Source organism: Hippocampus bargibanti, linkage group LG02 (assembly GCF_051943395.1).
Source record: "Hippocampus bargibanti isolate YZ-2025 linkage group LG02, ASM5194339v1, whole genome shotgun sequence".
Lineage (NCBI taxonomy): Eukaryota > Metazoa > Chordata > Actinopteri > Syngnathiformes > Syngnathidae > Hippocampus > Hippocampus bargibanti.
Genome location: NC_142735.1, coordinates 24,780,300 through 24,804,116, shown reverse-complemented (window position 1 = coordinate 24,804,116; position 23,817 = coordinate 24,780,300). Strand labels below are relative to the sequence as shown.

Below are 23,817 nucleotides of genomic sequence, written 5' to 3'. Positions count from 1 at the left end.
CCGTGTAGATAAGAAAAACATAACAATCTTCGTGTAGTTCATTGATAAACATAATTACAAACAGAGAGAGAGAGAGAGAGAGAGAGAGAGAAAGAGACAGAGCTAGAGAGAGAGAGAGAGAGAGAGAGAGAGAGAGAGAGAGAGAGAGAGAGAGAGAGAGAGAGAGAGAGAGAGAGAGAGAGAGAGAGAGAGAGAGAGAGAGAGAGAGAGAGAGAGAGAGAGAGAGAGAGAGAGAGAGAGAGAGAGAGAGAGAGAGAGAAGGAAAGAAGTTCCAACTCCCACAACCATGACTGTGCTCGTTTTTAATTGGCTGGATGATTTCAGTCACCTTGCCTGACTTCCTGTCCCAGACAGGAAGTGGACCTGTGTCTCTGCTATTTTGATCATTTCCAACATCTTTCTTTTATGGGTCCCTTCAGAATCAAGCTGTCCCAAACTCTCACGATTGTTCCATAAACCCGGCGTCAGAGGGGCGAAGGTCAGGACATGGGAAATTTCCAGGATTGTGGCATCTTTTTTGAGAGGGTGCTTGGGGAGGTTGCAGGATGGAGCCAGTGGCGTCACCCCTTGATCTTTATTTAGCCGGCTTTATTGAAGTCTTTAGTTTGGGATGACCCAGAGGAAGAGGTGAGCGAGGCAAAACGGCGGCAGCGGTGGCGGGCCCAGGCGGCGCTCTGACTTCACGCCGCAACAATCCCATGATTCACAATCTTGTTAAATTATACAGCTTTTTTTCCCAGCGAGCATTCTTGCTGGCCAGTTAACACGAAGACTAATGAGAGGAACATGGCGTGGAAAATGCTAGACAACAGGAAACAAATAACACACCCTCATCGCTCAAATCGTGAACCGGGTGCTGCAGTGTCACGCTTGTTAGCAGCCGTTAGCTAACGGTGGGAAGGAACCAACTACTAATACTTTAGTAAATCTTCAGGTGTCTTTATTTGCTGAATTTATACATAAAGAGTTAAATCAGTACTATACTGTATATATATATATATATATATATATATATATATATGTGTGTGTGTGTGTGTGTGTGTGTGTGTGTGTGTGTGTGTGTGTGTGTGTGTGTCCTTTTGTAGATTGTGATTACTCCCCCTGCTAATGATGCACGTCAAGATGTTTTACTTCTCTGGAACACATCTGCTTGATGTCTCATCGTGTTTTCCGGCTGATGTCATCAAGTGTTACACGATGTTGACATCGCTATACCTCGCGTTTTTTACGAGCCGCAAACGTTTGATGTTGCCGGCCTCATCACGTGTTTGAGGTGAGAACTAAACAAGGCGCTCACCCGAAGTTATTTTCCACCACATCTGGTCAAGGCGGACCCCCTGCGTTGTGGATTTTGTGTGAATGGGATTCACGTGAGAGGAAGAAAAAAAATGGTAATAAATAGCAAATGATTTGAATGTTTTAGCTTCCTAAAACGCAACCCAGCGTGACACCACATCTTTTTTGTTTGTTTTTAACTCATTCACTGCCAGATATGTGCAAAAATGTGTCCACTCCAGTGCCAGGGTTTTGTCATTTTCACTTGAATGACGGGCCCCACATAATATTAAGTATTAGGACTACATAAACATTAAATGCAGCATTAGAAACCTTAGACTCTCTTCTTCCATCAGAAAAAAATAGTTAATTCCTAAATTATATGCGTCTGGAGTTATATGAGCTTGAATTGAGGGTTGCCCAAAATGCAATGTAATACCTACATATTGATTTCAATAGGGCTTTAACAACAGCTGAAGCTGTAACAAAGCGCTAACATGGACATGGATTTCATTGTCACACAAATTGCAGGACCCACAGAATATTGAGTTTTAGGACGACATAAACATTCAATGCAGCGTAAGAAAGCTTAGACTCTCCAGAAAAAAACGTTAAATCCTAAGTTATATGGGTCTGGAGTTATGTGAGCATGAAATGGGTGTGGTTGTACAAAAGGCAAATGATGCCCCTTCGTGGGAGAGAAAACATTGCCAGAGGTCGGACCAGCGTTTTATCAGAAACGACACACCCCCCCACCCCCCGCAAGAAAAAACAAAACCTGCACAAATTCCGTAATGGCAGTTAACCAATTGTGAAACAAAATGACTAGGAACAAATCTATTAAGTCTCTTGCACATTTGAACGGTTCGTTCCACTCTACCAGGGAGCCGCATGATAATATGGTTGCCTTAAGATTTTGCAAAATCGCTTTGAAGCCCTTGAGATTTTTTGGGGAAGAAAATAGTAAAGTTGCATTTAATTGAGTAAGGCTGTTTGTTAAAAGCCGAATGCAAAATCACTTCAAAGGAAAATTTATGTTACACACAATACAATACAATACAATACAATACAATACAGTAAAAGACATATAAATTTATGTAGCGCTTTAACAGCGGAAGCTGTAACAAAGCGCTTAACATGAACAACTGTCATATATAGGAAATAAAGCAGTCACAAAGATAGTAAAAGCACCAGGGAGGAAAACTAAGATCAAGTCTGAATCATGCTGAGTCAAATGCCAAAGAGTACAAGTGAGTTTTGAGGCGGGTTTTAAAGATGGGCAGTGAGGGGGCTTGTCTCAAGTCGATAATGAGGCCCCGAAAAGTAAAAACACGTTTCAGCTTCAAATATCATGCGGGAACCTTTCACAGACAGGGCAAAAGTTTTGTCGGGAAATGGACAAGGAATTGAGAAAATGGATGTTCCTAGGTGAGAAGACAAAAGGAGGAGGAGAGGCAACATCGCCGAGGAGGAGGAGGAGGAAGCGGGTGAAGGTCGACAAAAATGGGAGCCGGAGGAGCGAAGACAGATCTCCAACCGCAGCCCACCCACACCGTACAAAACACACACATTGCGGTCGGCGGTTCACCTGCAGTTCACGATGACCATAACAACGCCCCGAGGACGAGGACGAAACCCAAGACGAGACAAGGACGAGGCGAGCGGCCGAGGATGAGGCCGGATGCGGTAGCGCCAGCCATGGAGAGGAAAGGCGAGGCGGGAAGGCTCATTTGGAGCGCTGGGAGCTGCGGACACAAATCACTCCTGAAAGTTTGTCGGGGGGACGGGAATGGGGGGGGGGGGGGGTTCACAACTCGGTCAAGTCAGAACAGGAGCCAGTGCTGTCAAGTCAACCTTTATTGATAATACAGCCAAGACACAAAAACATTGAGGGTGTGTCCCTCCATGTTACCACGGTGACAGGTTATGCGCAAAATGTTTGGGCTATTGGGCTGCGGTCACATAAGTCACTAAAATTGAGACAGATGAGCTTCATCTGGCCGTCTCTGCACTTTTCAATGCACGTGCAACTGCTTAATTTGTCACTACTTTTTGCGCAACTTCTTGAAGGGCGAAATTCACAACAGGTGTTTGATCCAAAAACGAAGCAATTCACTGTTTGGTGAATTCAGAGAGAAGGTTCGGTGTACTTGTTTAGAGTGCCTCGTTGTCATGTCGTGGAAAAGCTGCACTATGACCGGGTAGGATACATTTACGCAAAAGGATGAGAGCCAACGAAGAAAAAAATAAAAATCAAGTTGGCATGATTCTCACTTTTATCTCAGAATTCTGACTTTGTTCTCAGAATACTGGTTTTAAAATGATCATTCTGACTTTAATGTCAGAATTCAGACTTTTAAAGTCAGAATGCTGCATCTAAACAATACTTGACAGTCAGAATTCTGAGAATAAAGTCAGAATTCTGATATTAAAGTCAGAATTATGAGATTAAAGTGACAATTCTGAGAATAAAGTCAGCATTCTGAGATCAAAATCAGAAATCTGAGATTAAAGTCAAAATTCTGTGATTAAAATCAGTTGTGAGATTAAAGTCAGACCAACTTTAAAGTCAGAATTCTGAGATTAAAGTCAGAATTCTGAGAATAAAGTCAGAATTCTGTGATCAAAATAAAAAACCTGAGATTAAAATCAGAATTCTGAGATTATAGTCAGAATTCTGAGATCAAAATCAGAAATTTGATATCAAAGTCCGAATTCTGAGATCTGAGATCAGAAATTGTTGAATAAAGTCAGAATTCTGAGATCAAAATTTGAAATCTGACAATAAAGTCAGAATTCTGAGATTAAAATCAATTGTGAGATTAAAGTCAGACTAATTTTAAAGTCAGAAATCTGAGATTAAAGTCAGAATTTTGACATTACATTTTTAATTCTGATCTCAAAATCAGAATTCTAAGATCAAAATAAGAAGCCTGAGATTAAAGTCAGAATTTTGACATTAAAATTTTAATTCTGAGATCAAAATCAGAAATGTGACATCAAAATCAGAATTCTCAGACGACAGTTAGAATTCTAAAATAAATGAGAATCTTGCCAATTTTTTGTGTTTTCCCTAATCCTCTTCCGTGTACATTGCAGCAACTGTACGTTGCATTTTTTTTGGTAATTCTTCAAATTTAGCAGATTTCTTGACAACACCGGTCTCCTTAAAACATTTAGACAATTGAACAAGCACCGTCATCATTTCCAGAAGGTCAAATGAAATTAATCTGTAAAGACTGCAGCCCAATAATCCTCCATTTTTTACGTGTTTCACGAAGCTTCAAGCAGCCTTGAGGAATGTGAGATAAATGTGCGTAAATGAAGCAGATGAGTAGAGTGAAAGGAAGAACTAGCAGCGAGAGGGCAGTACCAACAAGCGGCACCGGATTTGGACGCAGTACCCAAACTCTTTCCAATGTTTGAGGACTCAATGGGACTTTTGTTTACGAGACTCGCTCCCTCATTGCCGGCAGGCCGACTCAGTCAACTTTTCCACTCGAGAGTTCACAGACTAACTTTTCCATCAGTGACTTGATGCACCTTAGCTTTTGCCGCTAATGATGATGATGACGGGAGTGACGAAGAAGAGAAAAAGAAGCATATGAGGGGAAGAGGAAACAAAGCTCTCACAATTCGGCACGAACGGCGCGGCGCTCGAGACCGACGTTCAAAGAGAATAACGAGCCTGTTTGGAACTTTTTCCCCCTCGCCGCAACGAAACGAGTCGGAGACATCGCAGCGGGCGATCGCGACATCAGAATCCATCTCCGATTCCGTGGCAGACGTTCAGCTTTTGCTGGCTTGCTTCTCTGCGTGAGCGCACATGAGAGGAGCGCATGAAACGGAAAGAGAGATGAGAGACGCCACAAGGGAGACCAGCGCGATGCAGACGAGGCGAGCGCGAGTCGCGACCCGCGCTTCTGATGGGAGAAATCTCACAGGGGGTCACTCGGCTACACGGCCCGGTCCAAATGGGCCCACCATCCGCATGGCAACATAGTTCTGCACAGGAGACAAAGAGACAATTTGTCAACCAAAAGGCGTTGAGGAATCATTCCCCAGCGGCCCTTTGAAAATAGGCTTTTATTTGTCATGCTGTTTGAAATTTTAGTGAGTAGGGGTGGAATCATTTCCAACAGTTTCATAACATAACATCATACTAACTGGCATCTATTCTTTATCCTCGGCAAAACAAACACAAAAAAAATCCTTTGATTTTTCTTCAAAAATCGACAAAGCGGCCTACATATGGACAAATGTCAGCTTTTAAATTCGCCAATTTAAATTTAATTCGCATTTAACTCATTCACTGTCAAACGATGTGCAAAAATGTATCCACTCCCGTGCCAGGGTTTTTGTCATTTTCACTCAAATTGCAGGACCCACAGAATATAATTCCTAAATTATATAGGTCTGGAGTTGAAATGGGGCGGCTGTACAAAATACATTATATACAGTACGTATTAATTTATATTGTGCTTTAACAACATCTGAAGCTGTAACAAAACGCTAACATGGACAAAAGGCCCTCGTGGAAGGGAAAAACAGGCCATTGTCAGAGGCCGTGGCCAGCGCTTTATCGCCACCCAAACAAGAAAAAAAACAAAACCTGAATAAATTCTGGAACGGCAGCGAATAATAATAATGTAATAATACATTTCATTTATCGGCACCTTTCAAAAGTCTTAAGGTCACTTTACAGTCAAAGGATAAGTTTTTTTTGTGGGTAAGCAGTGGCAGCCACATGCGCCAGCGTTCACTCAACCCGGAATTAACTCAAATAGATAGAAAGCTAGCTAGCTAATAGATAGCTTTCTAGCTGTAGGCTGCTTGTAATTTTATCATACTGGGACTAGTTCCTCATTCCTCATTTCATCATTGGAAACGTAGTCCTTGGTGCACTCAAATGTTGCTTAAAATAGGATAATATCAGCACACATTACAAGGTTATTTAACACTTGTTGAGTGAAACTCTTTTTCATTTGTCTGAATGTCTACTATACTGCCCCGGGTGGTCAAGTCATGAACAACAGAAAGAGTTGCCATTGATTCATATTTTAGTTCTTGACATTCTGTGGAATTTTATTTTGACTGGTTTGGGCCAGCCTGTTCCACCCACCGTAAATCATAAAAGGCAATTAGTGAATGATTCCAAAGCCATTCATTGCATTTCAGTCATTCATTGTCTACTCCTGAATTATTATTTAGTCGACATTTGAGTGAGCTATCTACAATCTAAAAATCTTAAAATAATGAGTGAGGAATGAGTAATTTGGGAAAACAGTCACAAACTTACCGGGAAGGAGTAGAGGAAGACACCAAGGAAGAGGAGAATGAGGAACACGATGAGAAAGAGGACCATGAACCACTTGAAGCGCCTCCACAGGATGAACCGCATCGTCTTGAAAGGGGACGAAAACCACAAGAAGGAGGTCTCGGGACGCCTGAGCGGATCGACGGGAAATCACTTTATATAAATGAAAACAGTCTTCATTCATGCTTTTATTTATTTATGTATTTATCTGTGTATGTGTGTATCGATGAGAAGGTTTCTTCAGCCGTCATCTGTACTTTTGTGAAGGTGTCGGACGTTTCGCCTCCTATCCAAGAGGCTTCGTCAGCGAACTAAAGTCTGACTGTTCGTATCGGCCCTATTTATATATCCCTAAACATGGCGCGCCGGACACAGCTATGATAGCTCCCTACCCTCAGGTTGGGGGGAGCAGAGGACCACTCCCTGTGGCCCCATTGATTGTTCCTACATTCCTGACTAACGACTGGCCCATTTCCCCCACTCCCACCGGTATCACCTCATCAGCATTACGAATGTTGCCTAACCTGTGTTGCTTAAGCAGGCTATTGTATGAACGATCCAAATTGAACCTCACCCCACCAGACCGGTTTAATGAAGGATTTAGTTGTTCTATAAGAATCGCTTCTTTTACCCCCCCTTTCAAGCCATCTACGTTCTTTCGCTAAGATTTTAACCTCATTGTCGTCAAATGAGTGGTTGCTAGCTTTTAGGTGCAAATGTACTGCCGATTGAGGCCCACTTGTATTATCCCTGCGATGTTGATAAAGTCTTTTTTTGAGAATTTCTTGAGTCTCCCCAATGTACTGCTCTTTACAATTTTCATTCTTACTATGTATTGAATAAACTACATTACTTTGTTTTTCATTTGGTAGCCTATCTTTTGGATGCACTAATTTTTGCCTTAACGTGTTTATCGGTTTAAAATAAGTAGGAATTTTGTGTTGCCAAAGGACTCTTTGTAATTTTTCAGAAACTCCTGCAATGTAAGGTACTGCTACTCCTCTCCTTTTTGTATCTTGAGAATTTTTGGTTTCATTCCCTATTCTTGCTTTCTGACATTTGTTGAATGACCACTGAGGGTACCCACATACGTACGTACATACATACATACATACATACATACATACATACATACATACATACATACATACATACATACATACATACATTACGTACGTATGTACGTATGTGTTTATGTATTTGTATGTATGTATGTGTGTATGTGTTTATGTATTTATGTATGCGTTTGTGTATGCGTTTATGTATTTATGTATGTAGTTATGCATGTATTTATTCATTTGTTCATTTATTAATTTATTCATTCATCCATTTATGTGTTTATTTATATTACAAATATATTATTTATATTTGTTTAGTCAAAGTCAGTCAAAGTCAGCTCTATTGTCAAATATGCTAATATGCATGACATACAGGACAGATGAAATTAATGTCCTCTCGGACCCAGTGTGCAAGGCAAGCAAGGCACTTATAACGTGGCTAAAAAGACATACAATTGACAACAGACAATACATGTAATTTCTGAATGTATTTATGTATTTCTGCATTTGTGTCTTTGTTTATTGATTGATTCATTCATTCATATGTTTCCAAATTATTTGTTCATTTATGTATTTATTTATTTTAAATAAAGTCCAGGTAATTTTTTTCTGTATGGGCTTACCGAGGTTCTTCCAAGTGAGGGTTCACGTTCGGCTCGTCTCGGCCGAGGCCGGCTGGTCTCTCCTCGTCTTCTTGCTCCGTGACAATCTCCAGAGACATCTCCACCTTCCCCTACAGCGACACCACACGTCACAAACATGTCACAACATAAAGAAAAGACATCACATGTACATCGACCAGTCAAAAAAATGCAAACTAGGCACTGTGATTATGATTTCGTTGGATCAATACAATTTTGTATGAGGCCGGGTGCAGTTTGGCTCACAGCGAGAAGTTTGTGTCCGTCCTGGTCGCGGACGCAGGGCCACCACCCCTTGACGGTCTTCTGCTCAAACAGAGACGAGTGCGGCTCGGCCGGCTGTTCCAGAAGACGAAGGTCGCACTTCTCCGGCGACTTGGCGGGACGTATCATGCGGTTCAGGTCCATCACCAGGTGACCTGAAGGCAAAGCAAGTTGATTTGTAACGCGTGAAAGGAACATTCAAGGTGTTCGCTTTGAGTGTTGAAGGTTCTGCAAATGAACGTGTGCTTTTCAATGCATATGTGGAACTGTTGCGGCTTGGAATTGAAGCGGATTTACACGGCACTGGAGAGACAATCTCTTTTTGTTCATGGATGCTACAGCTTCATGTTTGCTTTCAAAAGTTAGCTTGTAGCAGACGTGTTTTCACCATGACGTCCCTGATCCAATGGTGAAAAGAATGCTTTGATCCTCACCACTTTCATCGAGCAACAACAAAGGTGCAGAAAGTGCTTAAGATTGAAGACTGTCTGTGTCTTTTGCATTGAGTCACATTTTCTGTTATTTCGTCTTTTTGTTTTTGACTTAAAGATGGCACAGTGAGAGCGGCTGCCTTGACACCAGCTCCTGTATTTTGTTTTTGCTGGTGTGAAATGTACATTTCTCCAATGTGTAACAAATAAAGGCTCATCGAATCAAATCTTTTCTGTGTCGTTTGGATAGAAGAGCTCACATTGTTGAGATGTTTTCAGGTGGTAATAAAAAGGAACGAACATCGCCGAGTCGCTCATTCGCTCGCCACAGAAATTTCCAAGATGGCCGATGAATGCGCGATATTTCATACAATCCCGATTTGCCAGAAAGGTCAAAGCCTGTTTCTGATGATTTTATGGATTCTGAAGGAAAATGAGATCAGCGTCAGCCCCTTTTTCCGTATTTACGGACCTTTGAGGGATCCCGAGGTGAACGTTAGTGCAGTTTGATCAGGGTTGACGTTAAATATGGAGGCATTGCGGCGTGATGAACGACCGGAGCGAGACGACGCGTCCACTGGAAGCGTTTTTCCAGGGTTCCCGAGTATTCGAGGGTAGGAAAATGTCTGACCCTCACACCGAGCAGGCGCATGAAGAAAGGCAGCGGTCGCGCTGATGAGCTGAAGACAGGACGGAATGGAAGAAATGCTTTGAGGTGGCCGCGCCGCCGCCCCGAGTAAACCTGAGCGACGGGAAACGCAGCGGCGGTACCGACATGGTGACAGATCACAATCTGGATTCCTCGTCTTCTTCCTCTTGCTCTCCTCATCGTCCGCATCTCAGTCAAAGAAAACTAGACGAGCCGAGCGGACGGTTCTTCGCATGGCTGCTTTGGCCTCGGGCAAGTTGCCAGCGCGATGGAAAAGAGACGAGCGACTGAAGTTATCGCATGTGACTTTGCCGGCCCAAAATTGGCAAACAACATTTCCTTGTCACCCGGCATGAGTTCAATGTTTTTTCAAAGGTGCTTTATTGGGTAGCAGTCTGGGAATACGACCTCCTTTTCCAGGAAGCATTTAAGTCATAAAGAAGTTCAAGATGGCGCCCGAGTAGGCAGCCGTCAGCAAGGGCTCTCACGATCCTTGCTTTTTTTAAATTGGTTTTGTGTTTTCTTTTGTCATTTTGAGTTGTTGTACATCATGTGGAACGGATACGGATTGTTTTTCAGCATTTTTGGTCACAACATTCATCAAGGAGGAGACTTTTCGGCAGCACGAAAATGCCAGCAGTTTTTTATTTGGGAGGAATGTCAGTGCCATTTGACTGTCATAATTGGACAGCTCTGGGGTGATTGTGTTTTTTTGCGCCTCGAATGGGCAGAAAGGTCCAAACTCTTGTGGATGCATGGGTTGAGGAGCCCGCGATGAGAAGAAAAGGAGTGTCAGTGCAGAGCGCCGCTGCGTATGTGGAACTGTGAGTTGCGTCTTGGAATTGAAGCGGATTAATGTGGGACAGGAGCTGAGACACCCTCTTTTTGTCAATGGATACTACATCTTTGTGTTTGCTTTCAACATTTAGCTAGTAGCAGACATGTACATTTCACCATGATGTCCTTGATTCACTGCGAAAATGACGCTTTGATCCTGTCCCCTTTCATCTAGAACTGCTCCATACAACAAAGGTGCACAAAGTGTTTAAGATTGAATGACTGTCACAATGTGTCTTTTGTGATGTGTCACATTATTTGTTTTCTTTTTTTTTGGTTGTTCTGACTTCAAAATGGCTCCGCGAGAGTGACTGCAGCTCCTATATTTTGTTTTTCTACTTCTTTCCTTTCCACTTTTTTGCTGTGAAATGTAAATTTCTCCACTGTGAGACTATTAAAAACGAATCTAATCGAATCTAACCTAATCTATGTATTCCAATCTAATCTATTGGGTAGCGATCTGGGAGTACGACCTCCTTTTCCAGGAAGCATTTTAGCGAGTCAACAGCAGCTCGGAAAGGGAGTGCATCGGTGTCATTACATGTTGTAGGTTCAATTCCTGGCAGACAATAACACGAGTGGCCAAACACACACACACACACACACACACTCGTAATAGTGTGTAAATACCAAGGTAGTCGTCGAAGGAGAACTTGTCATTGTCCCACACCTGAATGGTCAGCCTGGGCGCAAGTTTAGCTTCAGTTTTGCCCAGATTCCAAAAATGGTCCTACAGATGTAGAACAAACATCAAGACCAAAGTTAACCACAACAATTCAGCCCACGAGCACTTCTTGTCCGCCTCCTCACCTTTTTGTCGACAACGCAAAGCTGCTCGGCGGGCAAGTACAGGAAAGGAAAGACGAAACGGTAGTTGAAGTTTGCTTCCCCGTCCAACGAGCGGTAATGGACGTCTGTTTTTTGCTTGTTATGCTCGTGACCGTCCAGCCAGCTGAGGGAAAGGACGCAAGCGGCAAAAGTCAACAAAGGGCTTCTACCTTTGATGACGTTGTCGTTGGCGCCGACCGACCCTTTCACGTAGATGTCGCTCATTTTCTCCCCGCTGATGCTGACGTCGTCTAGGATGACATCGCTGGTGTTCCAGATGATGCAGCGCAGCATGAACCTGTACGTGTATTGATTAGATCAGTGCACCGCGCGGGACATTACATTTTATTATCTTTGCGTACTGAAGTAGCATTCTCCTTAACGGATCAACTTTTTTTCATATTTCTTTTTTTATGAATGGCCCCTGAACGAAAAATGTGTTTATCGGCGTACTATATTTGAAATATGCATGGTCTTTGTGGATGCACAAGGCGTTTTTCCGTGCTTGAGTATCAGTGGCAAGGTGAATTCCGCAGAGCTGAAAAAGTTGTTGCATCCCTCAGTGGCGTAAATTAGCAGAAAGCCGTTGCAGTACAAGTACTGTTTTTGCATCCTTGATTATCCGATCAGCGTTTTGTGAATCACATGGTGCAAGAAGTTAAAAAAATCATTGACATGTATTTTTTTAAAGGAACATTTAAAACGTCTAGGTTATTAATTGAAATGTAGCATTTCTTTGAAAAAGACAGTCATGAAAATAAACAGAATTTGTCCCAATTATTATGGAAAAAAAACTTTTGTCTTTTTTGACTTATCACCTTTTTTAGTCCTTGTTTCAAGATAATGAAAATTAATTGCGAAAATGTCTTTGAAGTGTTGCATTACGTTATAAGAGTATATTTTCAGTTGTTTTCTGCATTGCAATCTATTTATACAGACACCTGTTTAAAAATAAATAAACAAACAAGTAAATGAATAGGTAAACAAATACATAATTAAATAATCAGATTAATAAATTAATAACCAAATAAATAAATAAATAAATAAATGTCTAAATAAATAGGTGGATAAATAAATAGATAAACATATAAATAAATAGATAAATACATAAATAAATAAATACAGAAATAGGCATAGATACATAGATAAATAAAAATAAGGTGAATAATATCAATAAATAAATTAATTAATAGTTAAATAAACAGATAAACAAATAAATAAATAAATAAATAAATAAATAAATGGGCAGCTACAGAGAATAAATAAAAATAAGTAAATAGGTTAATAATATTCGTAAATACATAAATAGAAAAAAGAAACAAACAAATAAATAAAAACATACATAAATAAATAAATGGGCAGCGACTTAGATGCATAATAAGTGAAAAGGTGAAAAAATAATATCCTGTGACTTTTGAAAGGCGCTTATATATGAAATTTATTATTATTATTATTATTATTATTATTATTATTATTATTATTATTATTATTAAATAAATAAATAAATAAATAAATAAATAAATAAATAAATAAAAAAATAAAAATAAGAGTAGCTTAGTTTTGGCATTGGAAACATTGCCTTAATGTAAATCAGTTTCACGTTACAAATCCAAAAGTTCATAACTTGAGGTTTCACTTTATGTTCCTTGGCCAGAATTAAAAAAAACTTTAGTGCAAGTTCTTACTTCTTGGCCTTGCGTGGCGTGATGTTAAAAGGGGGTCCAGGTGGTCCCAGAGACTTGGGGAACAGGTCCACCCACATCATAAGACGTCCCTGCCAGTAAGGACAAAAGAACCAATCAGAAGTGAGGAGGAGGAGGATACAGAAAGTGGAAAGTGTGAAATACCTGCTCGATGTCGGGCTGCAGAGCGTTGTACAAAGCTCGGGTCTCCACATGTTCCGGCACCAGGCCCATTTTCCTCAGAATGTGTAGCGACAGACGCTCCTCGATGGTGCCCAGGTGTCGTTGACACACGTGTCGGTCGGCTAAAAATAATCAAGCCCCCGACGCACTTAAAAAATCCATTCACAGCATCCCACATGCTTATACGACACCTTTCAAGTGGAGGCGGAAATTTAGTCTCACCGAGATCGGCGGCGGTGTACTGCACCCCCCTGAACAGGACCGTGTCCTTCTGGTAGATGGGCTTCCGCAGGTTTTGCCGCTCACACACTCTGAAGAGGAGCTGCCTGGGCGTGAGCTGGTCCCGCCACCGGTTCACCCCCGAGCTAACATCCGACACGAGGGGGGTGAAAGGCAGGTGAATAGGTGCCCGTGATCAATATGAGCGGCGTCGTACATTCAGATCAAACACCCACAGGCAGTACGACTGCGGAAGACCGCAGCCGGCTCCGTATTTGGACAGGAAGCGGTTCTCCAAGTCAATGACTGTCTCGCCTATCTTCTCATCTTTGGTCAACACGTCGTGGTCATAAAGTGCCACGCGCAGGTCTTTCTCCTGGGGGAGGGAACAGCTGAGCTCGAACATCCTGCGGAAGGGACGGCCAGTGAAAAAACAGGCCAGACGGTGGCTTCTCTTAACACAGGTTAACTTTGCACCTACTTTCCAAAGACAGGCTCCAGAGTACACGGGATGTAGTTTTCCTGGTCATTGATGGTCTTCTTTCCGAGTGTGACTTTTACGTAGGGGTCACACTACCAAACAAAATTCAAAGACAAAACATATGCGTCAAAAAAACGGCTTTTTAGACGCCCCCCTGAGTCTTCAAGCGCGGACCTTCCCATTGGCATCTTTTGGCTGAAGTCCTCGAGCCTGGACGATATAAACCCGAACCAAACAGTCTTCCACACCGTTGGGAGGAAGCTTCCTGAACTTTCTGGGCGGCGGTGGGGCCAAGGGGTCATCCGGCAGCGCGTAGATCTTAAACATACCCTGCTCAACGACAGCGGCGAGGATTTTACACTCCGAGACTACGCCGCTGCGACGTCGACGGGAAATTCACCTTGAACTCGCCCACCACCGAAGGATCTTCGCCTTCGCCTTGCGTCTTTCCTCGCCGCAGTTTGAAGGTTTGACAGAAATCCGAAAGACCCTCAAACGCCTCCACCTTCTCCAACTCCCTGTCATAGACCTGAGGAGAATATATTGAAAGCGAAGGCGGTGGAGGGGGGGTTAAACAACTCATTCATTGCTGATGTGCAAAATATTCTTTTATTTTGTCATGCCTTTTGACATTTTTGTGAGTCAGGTGGAATCATTTCCAACAGTTTCATAGCATAACATGATATTAACTGGCATATATATTCTCTATCCTCAGCAAAAAATATATTTTTTTTTCTGACCACTTCCTGGCACATTTAAAGTCCTCTGATGTTTTGCTGTTTTTTTTCCAAAAAATGGACAAAGCACCCGATGTATGGATGAATGTCACCTTTTATGTTTGCCAACTTAAATTTCATTCACTCCCACACGATGTGCAAAAAAGTGTCCACTGCAGTGCCAGGGTTTTTGTCATTGTCACTCGAATTCCAGGACCCACAGAACTACATAACTACATATTAGAACTACATATTAGGACTACATAAACATACAATGCAGTGTAAGAAACCTTACACCCTCTTCTTTCATCAGAGTTAATTCCTAAATTATAAGGATCAGGATTTATCTGACCTTGAAATGAGGGCAGTTGTCCAAAATTCAATGCAATGCATACATATTGGTTTATATAGAGCTTTAACAATAGCTGAAGCCGTAAAAAAGCGCTAACATAGAAAAACGGGAAATGCAGCCCTCTTATTGAAGGGAAAAAAAAACATTGCCAGAGGTCTGTCCAGCGCTTTACTGGCACCCAGCATGAAAAAAACAAAACACGAACAAATTTGGGAATGGCGCTCGATGTCATATTTTCAATTCCCGAATAAATTGGAGAATGGCAGTGAAGGTGTTAACAATAAAAATATGAGAACGGATGTCCGGATGGTCGGCAAGAAAAAAAAAGGGGCACGCTGACCTGCAAGGTGTCCGAGCCTCGCTCTAGATATGTCCCACACTTGCCCGTCTCTCCCGTGGATGCGTATAACTTGCTCCACCAGTCCATCAGCTCTTCTTCCTGGTGGGGGTGTGGGGGGAGAGACAATCAAGAGGTCATCTTTGGAAAAACGTTCACGCCCGCCGAACGGTGCACCTGACACACCCCCAAAAAAATCCATCAATAAATCAAAGAAAGCAAAGCCTCGGGAGATGTCGTAGCGCTCTCAAAGTAGAAGATTAAACACGTTTTAAGTCGCTTGTTAACACGTTTCTGCGACTTTCTCCTCAAACCACATTAAGAGCGTGCTCTTGGAGAAAACAAGAAGTCTCTTTGTTCTGGAATGTGCGCTGGCGTGAAAGTCAAGCTTGTAAAGCGCGAGCGCGGCTGCCATGAGTCATGTGAGGCCGCGCTTTCGCCGTCTTCCATTCTCTACAAATGTTGAGTGACGGCTTTCTGCGGTTTGGATGCGGGCCGTTTGCTTTTTTATTTTATTTTTTATGGGGACTCATTTTCCCTGGATGAGAGCGTGAGCGTCGTCAAATTGACTAAAAGTCATCTCACTTTCGCTTTTGGGTGTGTTTTTCTCACAGTCAAAATGTGGACGCGGCAACTATAACTTTTGACCCCTGTGACGCCCGCCAACCTTCAACCCCCCTGTCCCCCCTCCTCCCTCCCAGGACCGCTAAAACGCTCATGCGCCACTTTTTCCTTTATGTGGGCGCTCAGATGTTGAACAAGAGGGCTCTCATGGCAGAGAGGGGGGGGGGGGGGGGGCTCAATGTAGGATACCCTCTCATTGCGTTTTCCCACACTCACGCACCAACGTGACGGCCCTCCTCGTTTTTTTCCCGAAAGGCACGTGAAGGTTGGTCTTAGGCGTTTAACGCGCTCTTTGTGGGTCACCTGGACTATGCTGCCGATGTTGGAAATATGCAACATATATTGAAGATATGGAAAGGGGGAAGGGGGTGTTGGCGGTGACGTCGCCGACAGACGGGACCCTGAAACGCTTCCAAGACTGAAAGAAAATATGAGAGGATGGGTAATCTGCTCATCATCATCATCATCATATGACACATGATCGAAGCCATGAAAGAAGAAGCAGCCATGAGATTTTTTTGTGGGGGAGGGGGGGGGGGTGCCATGACATATTAGTCCTCCCTCTTTCAAACTCCCCCCTTTTTAACGTGGTGCTTCTCCTTTATTGACTTTGTCCCTCCTTAAGCCGCTCTTTGCTCACTGTCTGCGGCGCAAAGGATCTACAGTGTAGGAGCACTGTTGACTTTGGCGGCGGCCAGACAGAAAGCCAAGCCTTTAATTTGACTGGCTTCAATATCGGACCCTTAATAAAACAAATAACTCTGTTTAGAGAGAAAGAAATCACCCCCAATTACTGCTGAGCGGTGCGGGAGGGGGCACGACAGGCCAAGATGTGTACTCGTACATGCAACGTGAGCGTGAGCAATCTGGTCCGGGTCATGCTAAGTCTTCTAATTGACCTGGCTTGGATAAATAAAATGGAAGAATGTTACGAGGAGCACGGTCTCCCGCTCAAATAAAGTGGGGGAGGGGGAAGAGGAGGAGGGGAACGGGGAGATCCGATTTCGTGCGTAACCGCACAAGCGCGGAGTGCGGCGCTTTGCAAAGGCCTCGCTTCGAGAGCGCCGCTTCTTTTGCCGAGCGGCGACCGCAAGAGAGCAAAGTTAACAAGTGTCGTGTTTCATCTCCTTCCATCCTCCGTCCTCATCTCGGCGCGAGTGCTGGGATCCATCAGTGTCGCGCTGAAAATAATATTTAAAAAAAAATGTTCCGATGGACCGACCTCTGGTTAGCGCTGAGTTCACGTATTTCTGTCTTCTTGTCATGAAATCCCTGCCTCGATACAAATCTAAGTTCACAACTACAAGGTGGACGTGATCAACGAAAAGCTGACGCAGAATTCAATAAAATTGAATAGAATGTATTTGGGTGAAGCTGGACGCTAGATCGGATATTTGATTGGATGTGTTGACTAATCTGAACGACCAGTCACCTCATGCCGCTGAAGCTAGAAGGAAGCCATATTGCGTTGCCACAGTTACTTTCAGCGTATGTTTCATACAGTACAAGACAATACATATTGATTTACAACAACAAAAACCATAAACGTTTTTCGAGCATTTTTACTTTCTCTCTGAGATTTTGGTACAACCATACGCGACGTTTCGTCATTTTAACATGAGAATTATGTTCACTCATTCGCTGCCATTCCCAAAATTCGGGAATTGAAAAGCATGATGTGGAGCGCCATTCCACAATTTCTTCAGGTTAGATTTTTTTCTTGCGTGGGGTGCCGATAAAGTGCTGGTGAGACCTCTGGCAATGTTTTTCCCTTCCACGTGTGGGCAGCATTTGCCTTCTGTCCATGTTAGCGCTTTGTTACAGCTTCAGCTGTTGTTAAAGCGCTATATAAATCAATGTGGATGTATTATATTGTATTTTGTACAGCCGCCCCCATTTAAGCTCAGATAACTCAACACCCGTATTTTCGACAGTCGCCCTCATTTCAAGCTCATATAACTCCAGACCCATATAACTTGAGAATTAACTCATTTTTCTGATGAAAAGAGAGAGTCTAAGGTTTCTTACGCTGAATTTAATGTTTATGTCGTCCTAAAACTCATGATTCTGTGTGTTCTGGAATTTAAGTGACAATGACAAAAGCCCTGGCACTGCAGTGGACACATTTCTGAACATCGTCTGGCAGTGAATGAGTTAACAAGAGAATGATGCTAAAATGTGGCGAATGGGGCGCGTCAAAAACATTGATTGAGCGCAAGGGAGCTACGACAGGTAAATGAACCGTGATGAACCATCTACTTTTTTCATGTTGAGTGAACTTTTATTCCTGTCTGTTGAAGGTCAGGTGATGTTTTGGAGCTTGATCAAATTTGAAATGAGGCGTATATTTTTTTTTCTCCGTTTCATTGCGATGCAGAAATTCCGTCACTCAAATGTGGAAATCAACACTGTGGGAACTTGGCGAATCGGATAAGCAATTTGAGATTGAAAGTAAAAATAACTTAAATCAGTTGAGTACAATTTTGTTCTGAAAATTTTTTTTACTGTATTTTCCACACTACAAAGAGCACCTAAAAATGTTTGAAAAAAATGACCATGCGCCTTATAATCCAAAACTCTAACAATTGAGGTGAGTTATAGCAGTATTTTTTGCACTGTAAAGCACACACCTAAAATCCTTATTTTTTTACATAATCCAGTATGCTTTATATATGGAAAAGATTTTAAAATATGGAATTCATTGAAGGTGCGCCTTATAATCCAGTGTGCCTCATAACCCGGAAAATAAGGTCCTTTTTCCAACTTATTCACTCATATAAGCAATTTCCTTTAGGGTAAAACAGATTTTTTTTGTGACAAATATGCCACCGATCTTACATTCGCTAGACTATCGTGCTGAGTTCAATTCCGACTCAACTCTACTTTTAATAAAATTCACACGATTGTGAGATTAACGAGTTCCATACGTGTGCGCATGAATCAAGGAGGTGGTAAGATGCAAGGATGTTACCCACATGGAGGCTGCAGCTAGAGGCGGAGAGGTTAATAATAGCGGAACTGGCTCCGTCTGCAAGCTACACACATGCAGACACACAAACACAAAAGTTCACTGGGTGAGTACGAAGCAAAGAAATTACATAGGGAGGAAAAGATTCTGTAATTTTGGCCACATTAGAGATATAACATGACCACAAAATGCTTATTTAAAGCCACAAATTAGATAGGACGAATGCTTGGAATACTAATTTGTGGCTTCGCAGTCAGCATAATGCACAAAAGTATCATACGGGTGAGCAAATTGAGAACATTTTCTGTAAAAAAAAAAAAAAACACAGGAAGGTGTTCTGCATTTGCTTACCCGGATTTTCAGTATGGTCATTTGAGTGCTATCAATGTCTCAAATGAGTATTTTGATGTGCAAGTTGTGTACATGCACAATTTGAAAATAAAAATTGGAGCCTTGCAAGTACATGTTAACTCATTCACTGCCATTCCCAAATTTATTCGGGAATTAAAAAGCATGAGGTGTAGCGCCATTCCCGAATTTGTTTGGGTTTTGGTTTTTCCTACAGGGAGGGCGCCGATAAAGCGCTGGTCAGACCTCTGGCAATGTTTTTCCCCTCCCACGAGGGGACAACATTTGCCTTTTGTACAGTTGCCCCCACTTGCACCTCATATTGCTCCAGACCCATATAACTTAACAATTTTGTTTCTGATAAAAGAAGACAGCCTAATGTTTCTTACGCTGCATTGAATGCGGGTCTGGCAATTTCAGTGAAAATGACAAAAACCCTGGCATTGGAGTGGCAGTGAATGAGTTAATGCATATTAGTGAAATATATTGTGTTGTTTTTGGTTCATATCAAAAGTGCTAAGCTTGATTAGAGGCAAAGAAAAGCATTTTCATCGATGAGGACAGGAAGGAATTAGTTTGCTCGCACCTTACTTTGGATTCAAGACGACGTATAGGTTAGTGATAGCACCTGGGGTGGGATGAGCGGCTCATTGTCATCCACGGTGATGAAGGCGTCGCCGCTGACCGCGCGGGGCATCAAACCTAAGCAAAGACACACGCCATAGGTGTTGACGATGTCGCGGGATCCCATTACCCCCCCAGCCGTCTCCTCACCTCGATTTGTGGCTGGCTCAGTCTGGTCTCTCTGTTCCGCCTCCCCGTCGTCATCCTCGAGGGAGCAGCGAAACTCCTCCAGGGAACGGATGGTGCACTGGCCCACTACGGGCTTCCTCCCAAACTGGCGGTTGTCAATGACCTTGATCACGAGGGGGGGCATGTAGAGCTCCTCCTGGGGGAGTCTCTGAAGATAACAAAGGACCCAAAGTCAGCGATTTACAACCATTGTGCAGTAATTGTCCACACCGAGGGACAATTTTGAGTGTTCAATCAACCTCCCATGCATGTTTTTGGAACGTGGGAGGCAACCGGAATACCCAGAGAAAACCCACATAGACCTCCAAACATTGAATGTTTTATGCAAACTCCACACAGGAAGGGCGAATCCGGGTTTGAACCCATGACTTCTGCGTTGTGAGGATGATACGCTAACCACTAACCATCAGATCAAATTAATGATAGATTCACAAAAACTTTTACTAGACCAGGGGTGTCAGAATATTTTTTTTGCCACAGGCCACATTGTAGTTCGCAACTTTCGCTCCAGGGCCATTATGAATTTGGGGAAAGCATTACATAGCACCACATACAGAACACACAATAAATTAATTAATAACTAGTTTTAAAATTTGAAGTAAAGAATAACGACTGTTTTTGTGGCTTACATGGGACAACTTGAAATTTTGGTTGGACTTTAGCAAGCATCATGGAATTTCACAACTTTGATTTGCTTTCGCGGGCACAATAAAATGATGTGGCGGGCCAGATTTGGCCCCCGGGCCTCGACTTTGACACCTGTGCACTACACATACACTTATTGATTGGATTGGATTTACCTTTATTAGTCTCGCAGTGGAGAAATTTACATTTCACAGCATTAAAGTTATGAAAGGAAGAGGAAAGGAAGTATAAAAACAAAATACAGGAGCTGCTGGAAAGGCAGTCACTCTCACGCCGCCATCTTGAAGTCAAAAGAACAAAAAAAACTAAATAACAAATAATATGACAACACAAAGACACAGAGATGAAGCAGTTCTAGATGAAAGAGAAGAGGATCAAAACATCCTTTTCACCACTGGATCAGGGACGCTATGGTGGAATGTGCATTGATGTTCATAAATCAGAATTATGGTTTGATTTTCAACTCAGACTCGAATGACACATTGAGAAAGTAAACTGGAAGGAAATGACCAGTCTTAGTCACCCCGCTTGTTTACCTGAGCGCAGGACAAATCGACATACAGTACAATAGCGGGACTGATTAAAGTGGAAAATATGTGAACTTTTCCAGCGCGGGGCTGCGAGTGTCACACTGCAGCGCCGTGACGAGTGTTTAGGGGGAAAATCATGAGAATGTTTCCATCCGCGAGTGCGAGCCGCCACAATAAGACAACATCGATCGGGGCCAGAGCTGGAAGAAAAAGTACGTCCAATGTTTCCACATTTTGATGCGGCTTTTGCCAACGTGCGATGTAAAAGGCAAAAACGGAAAGGTGGGCCACCAACGGACGTTGGATGCTCACCACGTCGAGGAAGAGGGTGTTGACGTCAAAATTGGCTTTCTTCTTCACGCTGCGGATGACGCAGCTTTGGACGGTGATGCCGCCACATTCCACCTGCAAGCTTGGAGAGGTGACGCTGGCCAACTGGAAGCTCTTCAGGTTGCGAACACCCCATGCTAACACCTACACACAGGATGGACATTGCTTATGTAACATTTCATTGGTTTTACCCAATCAAATATTTGGCCGCAAAATAGTTCCTTTTAACTCATTCACTGCCATTGCCAAATTTATTCGAGTTTTGTTTTTATCATGCAGAGGGTGCGGATCAAGCTCTGGTCAGAACTCTGCCAATGTTTTCCCTTCCACGGGGGGCGGCGGGGGGGGGGGGGTTCCATGTTAGCACTTTGTTATATCTTCAACTGTTGTTAAAGCACTATATACATCAATATATATGTATTGTATTTTGTACAGCTGCCCCCATTTCAAGCTCATATAACTCCAGACCCATATAACTCAGGACTTAACTCTTTTTTTTCTGATGTAGCAAGAAAGTCTGCGGTTTCTTATGCTGAATTGAATGTTTACCCAGTCCTAAAACTCAATATTCTGTGCGTCCTGCGATTTGAGTGACAATGACAAAAACCCTGGCACTGGAGTGGACACATTTTTGCACATTGTCTGGCGGTGAATGAGTTGAACATCTCCGTTGAAACCAATGTCCTTCAAGCTGACAAGATAAGGTGTTACTAAAAAAAAAACACTTTCCTCAATGGCTGTTCTCTGGAGAACAGGTTTGATCCCTTGAGGGACCACGAAGACATTAGGCTCCCTCTGGGGGGGTAGGCAGGGAAGGTCCGACTCCTCGGGCTGACGAAACAATCATGTCATTGGATGGACAAGGGTGATTTTAGTCTGTATACGTTATGGTTCAATTTGCGTACCCATGTCTGAACGCTGTCATGGAGGAATCCCGGGAACATCAACTGAGGGACACATAAAAACAAGGGGAGATCGACTTTTGATGTCGTTGAATTGATTAATTCCATTTAGGAATAACTTAATCAATATTTAAGTGGAGAAACTTTTTGTGATTATTTTTTTCAATAATAGGCTGCAGCATTGACACCCACATTCCAACCGACAGATCTTGACATGGTTGAACAAATGCGGAAGCAAGCCAGAGCACCCAGAAAGGAAAAAAAAAGAAAAAAAAGGGAAGGCCGTCACCTCAATTCCAAGCTGGTGTCTTACCTCATCCAGAACATGGCTGGAAGTCCCAAGGTCGGCCTGAGAAGAAAAACGCAACAACAAAGAAGTTTATGAAGAGCAAATAACCAAACTGGAAGACAGAAACGATGAAGTCACCTCTAATCCCGGGACGTGGTGAACTGCTGGCTGCGGAGTGACATTATTAATGAACCAACACCACAAACATTTTAAATATCCTAAAATGTCCACCGACCTTCTCCCGGCGTATGAGCTCAAAAGCCGCCAACAGTTCCCCGGCGTCTTTGTCGCCAAGGCGGATGGGAAACCAGGCCAGGCTGGGAGAGTGGCTCAGCGAGGGCGAGCACACGCAACGACCCATAAACTCGTCTGCTCCCTGTGGCGTGTTGTTGAACATGCCATTTTTTTCCAATTGGGTATATGCCTTCAGTCGACAGTATCGTATTTTCCGGCAAACCTTTTCCATATATAAGGCGCACCAGACCATAAAGCGCTACAGTAGAGGCTGGGGTGACGTTATTCACCGACTAGAGGGTGCTGCGCTAAAGGAAATGTCAATTTAACAGTCAGATTTCGCCATCATTTTCCTTTTTTAATGTTAAACACGAAAATAGAAATTGAAGAATAGTATAATGTGTGGTATTTTCTGCATTTTTATGATCTGGAAAATATTCTGGGGTTTTCAGATGAGATGAGACTACACTTTATCACAAACAATCATAAATAGAATTTTCAGAAATTAACAATCTTCCTCCTTTAAAGGACAACCGAAGTCTCCGGACAAGTTGTGTCCATAATTTGTAAAATGGCTTCAAATGACATCTACTGAGCGTATTTTACAAAGATTCCACCGCATATAGCTATATTTTACGTTTTAAGACTTGCGCTGAATATTCAGGAAGTCTTGTTTTTGAGTTGGTGACGAGTCAGTACGTGACGTCACTAAAGGAACGCCCCTGACCGAAAAAAGACACATTGTAGCAGTCCTTCCATCACGTCAATGTATTTTGCTGTACTTGTTTGGTCTGACAACCTCGTGTTGCACCAAAAAGCCGCCAGAAGAGGGCGTCCAAGCTCCATATAAGGAATTTATCAGCC

The 23,817-nt window shown here is 42.8% G+C and overlaps 1 protein-coding gene across 7 annotated transcripts in view; it reads right to left on the bottom strand.

Annotated features, from left to right (window-relative positions):
• Window positions 1–3,114: 3,114 nt before the first annotated feature.
• Window positions 3,115–23,817, bottom strand: part of dysf (dysferlin, limb girdle muscular dystrophy 2B (autosomal recessive)) — a 36,510-nt gene continuing 15,807 nt past the window's right edge. For 4 of the 7 annotated variants that reach the window (XM_088990418.1, XM_088990423.1, XM_088990417.1 and 1 more), the window contains 23 exons: window positions 22,955–23,095; window positions 22,858–22,887; window positions 22,744–22,779; window positions 22,434–22,475; window positions 22,260–22,359; window positions 21,511–21,674; window positions 19,985–20,171; window positions 19,839–19,912; window positions 15,274–15,372; window positions 14,266–14,394; window positions 14,040–14,195; window positions 13,866–13,957; window positions 13,621–13,791; window positions 13,388–13,530; window positions 13,148–13,287; window positions 12,986–13,074; window positions 11,503–11,598; window positions 11,283–11,424; window positions 11,103–11,202; window positions 8,538–8,710; window positions 8,274–8,383; window positions 6,575–6,722; window positions 3,115–5,280 (listed from right to left, as the gene is read on the bottom strand). In XM_088990418.1, the coding sequence (XP_088846544.1) occupies window positions 5,224–5,280; window positions 6,575–6,722; window positions 8,274–8,383; window positions 8,538–8,710; window positions 11,103–11,202; window positions 11,283–11,424; window positions 11,503–11,598; window positions 12,986–13,074; window positions 13,148–13,287; window positions 13,388–13,530; window positions 13,621–13,791; window positions 13,866–13,957; window positions 14,040–14,195; window positions 14,266–14,394; window positions 15,274–15,372; window positions 19,839–19,912; window positions 19,985–20,171; window positions 21,511–21,674; window positions 22,260–22,359; window positions 22,434–22,475; window positions 22,744–22,779; window positions 22,858–22,887; window positions 22,955–23,095 (2,619 nt within the window). In that variant the 3' untranslated portion in view covers window positions 3,115–5,223. Of the gene's footprint in view, window positions 5,281–6,574; window positions 6,723–8,273; window positions 8,384–8,537; window positions 8,711–11,102; window positions 11,203–11,282; window positions 11,425–11,502; window positions 11,607–12,985; window positions 13,075–13,147; window positions 13,288–13,387; window positions 13,531–13,620; window positions 13,792–13,865; window positions 13,958–14,039; window positions 14,196–14,265; window positions 14,395–15,273; window positions 15,373–18,869; window positions 18,930–19,838; window positions 19,913–19,984; window positions 20,172–21,510; window positions 21,675–22,259; window positions 22,360–22,433; window positions 22,476–22,743; window positions 22,780–22,857; window positions 22,888–22,954; window positions 23,096–23,817 lie in introns of those variants that run through there. The other 3 variants (XM_088990422.1, XM_088990420.1, XM_088990421.1) reach the window with 3 other exon arrangements.